General features: G+C 38.0%; 2 protein-coding genes across 5 annotated transcripts in view; both read right to left on the bottom strand.

The window, feature by feature from the left end:
• The window catches only part of kidins220a (kinase D-interacting substrate 220a), a 44923-nt gene extending 41581 nt beyond the window's left edge, over positions 1-3342 (bottom strand). For both annotated transcript variants that reach the window (XM_020590894.1, XM_020590895.1), the window contains exon 1: positions 3171-3342. The gene's annotated coding sequence lies outside the window, so the exon portion shown is untranslated. The remainder of the gene's footprint in view (positions 1-3170) is intronic.
• Positions 3343-4574: 1232 nt separating this feature from the next.
• mboat2a (membrane bound O-acyltransferase domain containing 2a) overlaps positions 4575-11013 on the bottom strand; it is a 38519-nt gene continuing 32080 nt past the window's right edge. For all 3 annotated transcript variants that reach the window (XM_020591109.1, XM_020591108.1, XM_020591110.1), the window contains 7 exons: positions 9734-9920; positions 9114-9306; positions 8598-8701; positions 8444-8508; positions 8191-8323; positions 7675-7826; positions 4575-6913 (listed from right to left, as the gene is read on the bottom strand). In XM_020591109.1, coding sequence (XP_020446765.1) covers positions 6727-6913; positions 7675-7826; positions 8191-8323; positions 8444-8508; positions 8598-8701; positions 9114-9306; positions 9734-9920 — 1021 coding nt within the window. In that variant the 3' untranslated portion in view covers positions 4575-6726. The remainder of the gene's footprint in view (positions 6914-7674; positions 7827-8190; positions 8324-8443; positions 8509-8597; positions 8702-9113; positions 9307-9733; positions 9921-11013) is intronic.

Below are 11013 nucleotides of genomic sequence, written 5' to 3'. Positions count from 1 at the left end.
AAAAAAGAAAACAGAGGCCAGTTCTTTTTATTTTTTTGCTGAAAACATGAACTGTTTCTGCTCTGTAATGGAGGCAGAACGATCACACTGCTCTGCTCAACAAACCGCACAAAGTCATCAAATACCTCTGAAGACTAACATTAGACTTTAAACTTCCTTTCTTTGCAGTAATTACGACTTGGACTGTTGATGCCCTCGGTTGTGTTCTCCAGTTTCAGTTCTACTCTTCTCTGCTGCCGTCAATTGGGCAGTGTGTAACTTTTGTACAGTAAATAAAAAAAATTGCTGTTTTTAAGTGCCTTAAAGAGCAATAGGTGCACAGTTGCACAATATTTCACTGAAACTGCTTTGCGCTGATGGGAAAACAGCATTAAGATGCAGTTAGATAACTGCAGACTAGACTAATCAATGCAGGCAGCCCATTTTAGGGAGATCATCTATAATTAGGTTGCACCATTTTAAAACTACACAGTTATTTTAACCTCTTTCACCCTAGCAAGTGGGACAAAACATCTTTAACTAACACCAATATCATGGCAGCAAAGTTGGAGTTAATTAGACATATTTATAATTTACATATCTTTTTCAGTGATTTCCTTCAACATTCAAACAAGATTTCCTCAGAAAAATAATGTAAAATAGCAAAAACCATCCCAGAAATTTTGTGAACAGAACTCCCTTTAAAAATGCTGCTTTTTTTCTGTAGCTGAACTTCATCCAATCAATGAAAAACTCATTAATGATTCATCAAGTTGGGCTCTTTCATCAAAGTCAGACTTGCTTCCTGCTCTTGTAACATAAAATGAATGAGCTGCATTTATTGCTTGCACTCTGGCAATGGGTTTCACATTTGGACTACTAAATGTGCTGCTCAATATTTCACTATAATCTTCTAGACAAGAGGCTCAGGGTCAGGTCAATAAATGCTTTAACATCACATGCCTGTTGGACTGCCCAACCCAGTCCATTGAGTCAAATTCAAAGCTGTCAATCAATAATATCTTCATATTCTTTCTTTTTGTTTAAACTTTGACAATTTTTCTTCAGTCAGGGACCACCTCTAACTGTTCTCCCATATCAGACTGTGTGATGCACAGGCAAAAAAAATCCTTTGTTTACAGTGAAGGCAATAGGAGCCTGTTGACACACCCTCCTCAGCTCCTTGTCTCTCAGCACAATGGGTGGTTGGCAACGCCACACAAGAACCAGTCAGTCTCTATGGAGCAATGATCAGATGGGAGCTCACACACATCCTTTTAACAAAACACACACCCATTAAACACCAGCTGAGACACAAATAAAAACAGTAGAAGTCATTAAAACAAATGACTAATGATGCTAAAAGATGGTATCTAGAAAACACTTAAAAGGTTAACAGGAGCGCCCCCTTACCTTGGTGCAGGTGAAACTTATACTTGACTATTCACTACCAATCTTTATTTCTTGCTCACTCACACACAGTATCAACAAGCACTGCCAGGCTCACACTCAGCATCCCCCCTTCACTCAAGAGCTGAATATTAGATGAGGGGGCTGGCCTACGCCCACATCTTCCCAACACAATAGACTGGCTCGGCACCAGCTGATAACATTTGCCTGGCTTCATTTTATGAGCTGTGCAATAAAGCAATACTTGGATGATATTAATATGGCACTATCACAGGCGGATTATCACTGTAGGGACTTGAATGTGTTTAAATGACAACTGTTTATCAGTTAAAGCCAAAATAGTGAAATGATCCAGAAATACTCACTACTATTTGCTGGAGAAATCTTAAAATCTTTTTTTGCTAGGGCAGAAATATATTGACAAAAATAAAATAAATGTCAGCATTTTTAATTATCACATTATCAATATATTAAATTGATATGATTATAAATCAAAGAAAGTGGCAGTAATTATTAGTCTTAGAAAAACATTTCTACCTGAACAAGTATTTAAAAAAAACATCAGGTTATTAGATAATGATGGAAAAAATCTTAACTTTCCACCATAATTCGTTTTTTTTTTTTGTTTGTTTTCACACCGGAACACCTTTGTAAATGTGTCATTTCACTGTAATACAGAAATACACAAATTTAAGCTACAATGCTATGTCACATCAAGGCAACCAAAATCCAAAACTTGTTTCAAATCACTACAGTAATATTAGATCAATACAAAGAATTACTCAAATCTTGGATTTATGTAAAAACATGGACCAGTGGATATCCGATACATTTATTTAAATCCTTAGTCAGCTGTGCTGTTATCCGAGCATGCATGCACAGATGTTGGTAGTATGAACTTAAGAGGCAACACAGGTCATGATCTCTAAATTTAACCAGTCAGCTCTTTATGGCTTGTCATGTGGGTGTGAAACTGCTGAGGACTCAGTTCCCTGCCACACACCAGTGTCTGCTCCAAAAAATAAAAATAAAAAAAACCAGCTGATTTATCATGCTCCCTGGAAAACCTAAAGGGCCAGGGGGGTGTTTATATCAGTTTGTTTATATCTGTGTGCTTAATTGATTACAGAGGGCTCAGGGTTATGTTAAGTAAACATGCTACCTGGAACAGATGCTGGAAACTAACTGCTGAAGGTCTGACAAACAGCCAACTAGCACACAGTGCCAACAAGTTGGTCTATGCTGCATGCTTCCTGCCTGCATCTACATACGCATGGCACACAGCCGCTCTGACAGCCTGTCTTCTGGTTGACATAACGGTAAAAAGTGATTGGTTGTGCTTAGGGTAAGTTTGAGGTCAGGTTAAACATCATAAGACGCGAATGATTATGATTAGTGTGGATGTTATGTTCAGATTATTGGGAGGGGAAAACAGGGAAATACTTAACTTCCCCCAAAATTTACTCACGAGTCTTGGGATCTAACCCTAACCGACCGTCAAAAAAAGTAAACATCTGGATAAGACACACATGTCACATAACCTCAAATGTGACCAGACAAAGAAATGTAAATTAAAGTTAAACCATATTCTCCTCTGATCTCTTAGGAATGATACTAACAGTCCTCCCGTGTTTCTCACTAAGAAGCAACAGCAAAACACAAGCTAACAGAAGTCCCAACGGCAAGCTAATGTTAGCTCAGGGTAGCTAGCTATACCACATTTCCTGAGCTTACTTTTAAAGGGAAAATAAAGTACAGTACACAACTTCAACTCCTCTTACCTAGGTGGACCTGCTTTGTACTCGTCTGTAAATTGATTCCGGTCTAGGAATATGTTCAAAAACACCGCTTTTTAAATGTCATACTGTCCTTGCTTAAGTCTCACAGCGTTGCGTTAACCTGTCGCAGCTGCCACAGTCAAATCAACAGCTCCGCCTTCTACTATCCTGGTAGCAGTGGCGTAATATGTGACAGAGCGGGGTGGGGGATCATGACCCCAAGTTCATAATGTTTTGTCTGAATATGGAAGCAGATCCCCACTTGAACGTTTGATTGTAATCTAACCACATTTTGAGCACTACTCAGTTTGCAACTCAAGAATTGAGAGTGCACACAGATTTTTGTAAGTAAAATACAGATTTGAGACCATAATCCAGGCCATGAGTGCTCTCATTTCTGATTCTGTGCTCTCAGATTCCTCCACTTGGATTTGTGTAAAAGTCTGCCTGCACCAAATATTTTGAAAGCACTCAAATGTTGTTAGAGCGCCTTCAAACAATATGGCAGGAATCTACTTTCATAATCTTGACAGGGTGCTGTGAGCAATCGGGGTTTCGTGCTAAAATTGACTGGGTGTTGTTTTTAAAGTGCTATATAAATAAATTTGATTTGATTTTAAATGTTCCTACTGCAAAAGAAAAACAAATCATCTACACTTATTATACTGAGATACTTTGCACTTGCATTCCATGCTACTTTATAGTTAGTTATATTCCACTACATTCCATAGAGAAATGCTGTAGTCTTTTTGTCCCCTCCATTTAGGCTATTTGGCAGTAACTAAGTACATTTACTCAAGTACTGTAGCCTACTTTGTACTTTGACAATTTCCATTTTCTGCCACCTTTTATTTCTACACAACTATCCTACATTTCAGAGGGAAATATTCATCTTTTTACTCCCATACATTTTTTACCTTAGTTATTTTCTTTAGACAAAAAAGATGACAATGTTACAGATTAAGTGGTTCCTTTTTGGTTACACTTCCCTAGTGTTAACTGTACTGGGGAAGTGTAATGACACAGCAATATCCTACTGTAGGGGTATAACATGTTTTAAATACTGTAAAGTAATTAAAACATTTTTTTAAATCATTTTCATCATAACATATTAGCAACGTAAGCCTTTTCCTTAGCAAACATGTTGACTTGTCATGGTAGAAAAAGCACAGATGTTAACACCGGTTTTGTTTTACTCAAATGCTCCAGCAAGCCAAGACAGTGTGACAGTGAGCCAGCATGCACAATGACAGGACCCTAAAACTGAACCAGCTAAATCAATAATTTATTGTTTACAGTTCACCTGTGCTTTTTCAAATTTGTTTTCAAATAATTATATCAATAATTGCTTCCATTAATGAACAATAATAATAAGGTGCATCTTCAAATGTCACTTTAGTGTTTAAAAATAATTTCTCTTTATTTTGCCACATAAATTAGCATCTGAATGTACTGTTATACAAATCTTTCAATAAATTTCCTTCTGACACAAAAATAACCATTATGTTACACAGGCGCGCACGCACATACACAAACACACGCAGCACACATGCTCACATACACACAAAATAAAATGCGCCATCCATGGTTTGGCACTTTGGACATATGGAGCAGTTTCCATTGATCTGCTGGTTTGGGTGGCCATGCATTGCAATAATCACTATGTTTGTAGAATGACATCCCTTTGCCTTAGGCGGGCTATATTTGCCTACTCAGGGTTCAGGCTACAAATATAGTTTAATTGAGACCACCTTGACATTTAAGAATGACACAAATACTGGTAGACACACACAGTTATGGCAGGAATATGCAATGTTAGAACATCTTTAAAAGAAATTAAAATAGGTCTATACTTCAAAGCTCACCTCTTCTACTTTGTTATTACTATACATAACACAAATGCCCCATACCAACTCAAATTACTGACAAATTTTTAGGGAAGAAAAAAAAAACCCACAGCTTCGATGTGTTTATTTTGGGCTTGAAATCCCAAGAATATTTCCTGCTCTAACATATGTGACAATGTATCTTGACTGTTGACTGTAAGAGTGAGGTGTGTGTGACATTGCCTTCTTTGCACCACATTTCCTTATGTTCTTCACTAAATCCCTAAAAACGTGTCTATAACCCAGGGGTGGTTGTAGAGAGGAAACCATATGATTTGAAAGGCCTATGATGAGACACAAACTAAAACAACAGGAGAAACCAGTGTCTTTTACACCTTACAGTACATGTACCCTGACACCCTTAATCTAACATAAGAGCACACAACATTAAATAAATCAATAAGACCATTTACCACAACAGCTGGTCTGTTTCTGAATTTCGTACAGTATTATATCTCGTTCATAAACAATCATAATGGATTTCTTCACAGACAAATGCAAACTGAACATTTATGTACTTTGTAGCCTGAATATGTGCTTTGGTGCACGCTGCATCTATTTGGAAACTTTTATTATATATATATACTCAGCTGGCTTGTAATAATTATGGCTACACAACCACTTGACATTGAAATAACCCTTCAGTGTATATGGTAACCTGGTTAGATTTCTGATATATTTGTAGAATGTAATATAATTAATTAAACTGTACAAGTGTTCTGCAGTGCTTCCTTTTACCAGATATGCAATTTATTATTTAGAACCTGCATCAATTAAATTATATTAAAACAAACAAAAAAAAAAACACTTCTGAATCCCTAATCAGAAATTCATTTATAAAGTATTCTAAATTACAACAGGGTAAGTAAACTCACCTTAACGCAAACATTTAACTCATGAGTCACATTTGTCAAGAAAAGCAGTCAATATGGAGAATATAAAAACAAACAGAAATCCTTTTTCTTGAACTTTGCAGTTCTGAAGATGAGCAGAATCTGAATTCCACTTTGAGACTCTGTATCCAGCAAAGTCGATTTATTCCATAATTTAAAAAAGGTAATTAAATTTCAAATAGTGTTTCCACAAACATCTAAACACAAAACAAGTACAATATGAATTTGTCTTGAATAAAGATTTAAAAAAAAAAAGAAATCAATGTTTTGAGAATCCTAAGGCCTGTTTGAAATTGGCAGCTGATGATACATGAAAACATTTTCTATATCCACCTAACAGAGGTTTGTATCCGGACAATGACAAAAACCCTCCACATACTGCACTTCTACTCTGCTTGTAAAAACTGACACCACTACAATGGAATTACTTTTGGGTTCTTGCAGAGCGTCATCCAAACTGAGTACATAGAGGGTTTAAGGCAGCTTGGAAGTCTTTATTTTCATTAATGTCATGTAAAGTAACCGCAGTCACTCATTACTTTACACTGTGGCCATTGTTACATTCTGGTGTCTTATCCATATCAGAAGTGTGACTGCTGTCATTCTTGCTACTGGACGTTTTGAAAGGACATTTTGCGTTCTGTCTGTTAAAATTCTCAGAGTGTCTGATATTTGGTTCTTTGTTAGGTAAACCGCCTCGCCACACTCTAGCTCTCAGTGGTTTTTAGTTTGGATCAGTGTTTGTGCTGCTGAAAGGTCTGTGCATCGTGGTCCTGAGCCTCATGTGGCTTTGTCTTTCTGGTTACAGTTGTTGTCTGTGCTGCTGTGCTCTATCCGGTTGTCCTGTAGGTTGTCCTTATCCTTCTGTAGGCTGTCCTGCAGCTCTTTGGCCTGCCAGCGTCTTGATTTCATAGGCAGGGCCATTGTTACCAGCACACATAGAATGTGTAAGCTAAAGTACCAAGATCTGCAAAGTGAGAATTATAATATTACACAGAGTGAATTTTAATAACTTGGGTGATCCTTTAATTTCAGTTTGTCTAATACTTTAGCTCATGGCCATGGTATTTGTTTCATGCTAATTAGCAAATAGTACTATTTTAAGATGAACTAAAGATGAAGAAAACCAATGACAAACATTTTAAACATTATACCTGCTAAACATCAGCACTTTAGCAGTGTCACTGTGAGGATGTTAGCATGCGTGTTAGCAACTAAACAATACTTCCAAATAACATATACTATAGTTCCAATGCCTTCTTCTGCCATGTCCCTACTCCATTAATGACTGTTTTATACTGCCTGTCTAGTAGCCACATGCTGTTTTAAGAGCAGCCCACTTCTGAATGACACTGGCCATTGTTGGGTCTTTATTTCATGGCAGTGGAAGAGCCATGTAAAGTCTATTCACTGTATTTCCTCCTCATCAGTCCTCCCCAGCCTTTGCTCATTAATCTATCTCGTTAACTGTTACAGCCTAATGAGAGGGAGCCAGGTTAATGAAAACAGGTTAATTTCTACACTGTGGCAGAACATTTACAAGCTATATATTACAATTATTTTACACAACAATGGCATGCGCAACTCCTTCAACTAATTGCTTCACAGAAAAGCAGAGGCTAAAGTATTCTCTTGTGCTTGAAAGCTTTGTTTAATAGACTCTTCAGCAACAGAGCTCAAAGCAATATTGCATAATATCATACACACAATTCAATCAAACACACTTACTTGTAGAATTTGAGTGATGGTCCCACAGCAAGTACAACAAAAGGCACCACTATGTAGCTAATGGCAACCTGAGTCCACGCCCACGTGATGACATCGTAGATGCACTTACACGAGTCAGAGACCATAAAGTAAGGTCTGATGTTGTGCCTGATCTGGAAGAGATGAAAACAACAAAATGAAGCTGTAAACTTAAACTTGCATTCAATCAAGAGGTCTGGCTTAGCAGAAGTTAGTGTTCTTAGCTTCAGACTTGAAATAAAGTATAAGTGGTGTACTACTTCATCATTATCTCCTTACACTCCAGGGATTCCACTGTGTGTTTGTTGGTTTGCTAAGTAGCTGTGGTAACTCTAAAAAGCTCTAAGAGTCAGGCAGTGGGATACAAGAACGGCAATTTTCATGATATAAAATGACGGGTTCTGCCCAAATATTATTTATAAGCTGCAAGAGCACAATATACCACTCCAGAATTATGATTTGTATGGGTTTTTTGGTATGGTAACTGTGTGTACTCACTGCACGTGCAGCCATGGTCATGGCAGCCCCGGAGGCAAAGGTCAGGTAGTAGCCAGGGTATACCCCGTGCCACATGGCTGACAACATGAAGGTGGCAGCAGTGGGGTTGATGGGACAGCGCTCATAGCATATCCTGGGGAAAGGAGGACACAAATGGCACACATGCAGCGTTTGGTCAATACACTTCAAGTAGAATCAAACTAAAGGTTTCATTCCAGCTTTCACATCAATATCACATCCTGAATGCTTTTACCTTTTGAGCCAAAGAGCTGTTTGGATATTCCAGTTGTCTAGGAACACCTTAAAACTGGTGGCAAGCTGAAATTGAAATAAAACAATATATTTTTAGGCTTTAGCTGAAAAAGTCCTTCATCTGGATTGAACATATCTCATAAAAAGACGCTTACCTCAATGTTCAGAATTCGGAGATTTGAGATCAGGTCCCACCGTGGGGAGCCATCTTTGTTGTATCCATTGAAGCCAAATCCAGCTGCATTGTTGATAGCATCAGCTGCAGGAGAAAGGGACAAATATTCAATGCAATGACAGCATCACATCCTTAGAATACTTTAGTTTATAAAGCAATGACATAAACAGATGGAGATACAGCATCATATTTATTTGTCTGTGGTTAGAGTGAAAAGCAGCAGTCTTCAATTTAGCACTAGATGGCACTGTTGCCTCAGAAAATGCTGTTAAGAGTATGGACTTTTTTTAGGCTACACACAGACCACTAAAAATAACCATCTCTTAAATTCACTGACTGTGTGTTGTGTCACGCTGCCAGTCTCTTTTGATAGCTGTTAAACAGTTATCACTAACATTCATGGCATGCTTCTATTTTTAATTTATAAAACATCAAAACAAATATGAGTGGAAATAATTGTGCACATAGTCAATAGATAAACTCAGGTCAAACCTACCAAGTGTCCATACAAAGTAGTACTTTGGCCTCAGTGCCAGCATGGCCAGGTAAAGGTAGACAACCTGCAGATGGAAGGGTGTGGAGTTGACAAAGTCATCATCTATGGCGCGCTCTACTGGGAGCAGCTTGTACAGTGACAGATAGACGGCCAGCGAGATGGCACATGTGCATAACTTGGAGATGACTTCATTCTGGGTTGAGGTGGGAAGAAAAAGTGGGATACAAATAAGCAGTCCTGTAAAATTACTTGCACTTCAAAAGTCTTGTGTTTATGTGAGGTTAATTCCAGTCCTTGAGTTTTGTTCTAATTTAACGACATATGTGTTTTATTCTCTTATGAGATAAAAACAGGCTCAAATCTTAGTGTATTTAAATTATTCTTATGCAGTAAGAACATAACCTTGAGGTGTGTGTCATTAATTTCAAAACAATGTCTCAGTTTCTGTTTCTCTAAAGGGAACCAAAGGCATTACAATTACACTGGGCCCCTTAAAAACTGCTCCACTCTGGGCCGTTTCATTACCCATATATGTACTTTAAAGGGAAATGCACAGTTTATAGTCCCATTTTTTAAACTCATACCTAATCATGATACTTTCAAGTACTCTGAGGGTTTACCTTGGGTGAGGGTTCACTCTGCTTGTATTTGCCGTTCTCCTTGCCGTTTGTATGCTCCTGGTGGCGCGGCTGGTAGCAGGTCCCTTCTATGAAGGCCATATAGTCGTTGTAAGAGCAGGTGGGCCCTGCCAGGATGCCCATGAAGTTACAGTTGTAGCTCAGGTACTCCAACAAGCTGGGCATCCGACTTCAGAGTCAAATGGAAAAAACATGAGCAGATATATCAGGAATAAATGTTTTTGTGGCTTGTTTCATTACACAGTCTAGTCCACAGATCCATGACTGACTAAACCCATGGCTGAGAGCAGCAGTCTTCAGTCCTCTTTAGGAGACATCAGTTTAAAATACTGTGTAGTACCTTAAAACTGTGAGACTGGCTACCTGCCCAGTGAAAAACTAGGAGTGAGCCTGAGTGTCTCATCTGACTTTGATGTTGTGTTAGCAGTTAATGCAATGCTTATGTCAAAATTACATTTTCTCTTTGGTCTGCATTTATGTATTGATGTGCTTATGCATGTATAATGTATGTATTTCTTTTTTCTTTTGTTCTTTTAAAGCATGCTGTAATCTCTATTTTTGATAAATAATAATAATAATAATAATAATAATCTTTATTTGTACCGCACTTTCCAGCTCAAGAGCACAAAGTGCTAGAGCAATAAAAACATAGTAATACAGTATCAGTTAAGAACCCTCATAAACAGACAGAAGCCAAATAGATATCCAGCGTCTGATATGGGCCAACTCCTACCCAGCCGGCTCTCCCACCAGGGGCTTAACCGTGGTGGCCCAGAGGAGCAATACACACACTAAATGCTGTATAACTATGTTATATTGGTATTATATACAGTGGGTACAGAAGGTATTCAGACCCCCTTAAATTTTCCACTCTTTGTTATATTGCAGCCATATGCTTTGATAAATAATAATAATAATAATAATAATCTTTATTTGTACCGCACTTTCCAGCTCAAGAGCACAAAGTGCTAGAGCAATAAAAACATAGTAATACAGTATCAGTTAAGAACCCCCATAAACAGACAGAAGCCAAATAGATATCCAGCGTCTGATATAGGCCAGCTCCTACCCAGCCGGCTCTCCCACCAGGGGCTTAACCGTGGTGGCCCAGAGGAGCAATACACACACTAAATGCTGTATAACTATGTTATATTGGTATTATATACAGTGGGTACAGAAGGTATTCAGACCCCCTTAAATTTTCCACTCTTTGTTATATTGCAGCCATATGCTAAAATCATTTAAGTTCATTTTTTTCCTCA

This window comes from Monopterus albus, unplaced genomic scaffold (genome assembly GCF_001952655.1).
Source record: "Monopterus albus unplaced genomic scaffold, M_albus_1.0 scaffold13.1, whole genome shotgun sequence".
NCBI classification, from domain to species: Eukaryota; Metazoa; Chordata; class Actinopteri; order Synbranchiformes; family Synbranchidae; genus Monopterus; species Monopterus albus.
This window is presented reverse-complemented; position numbering and strand designations above follow the sequence as displayed.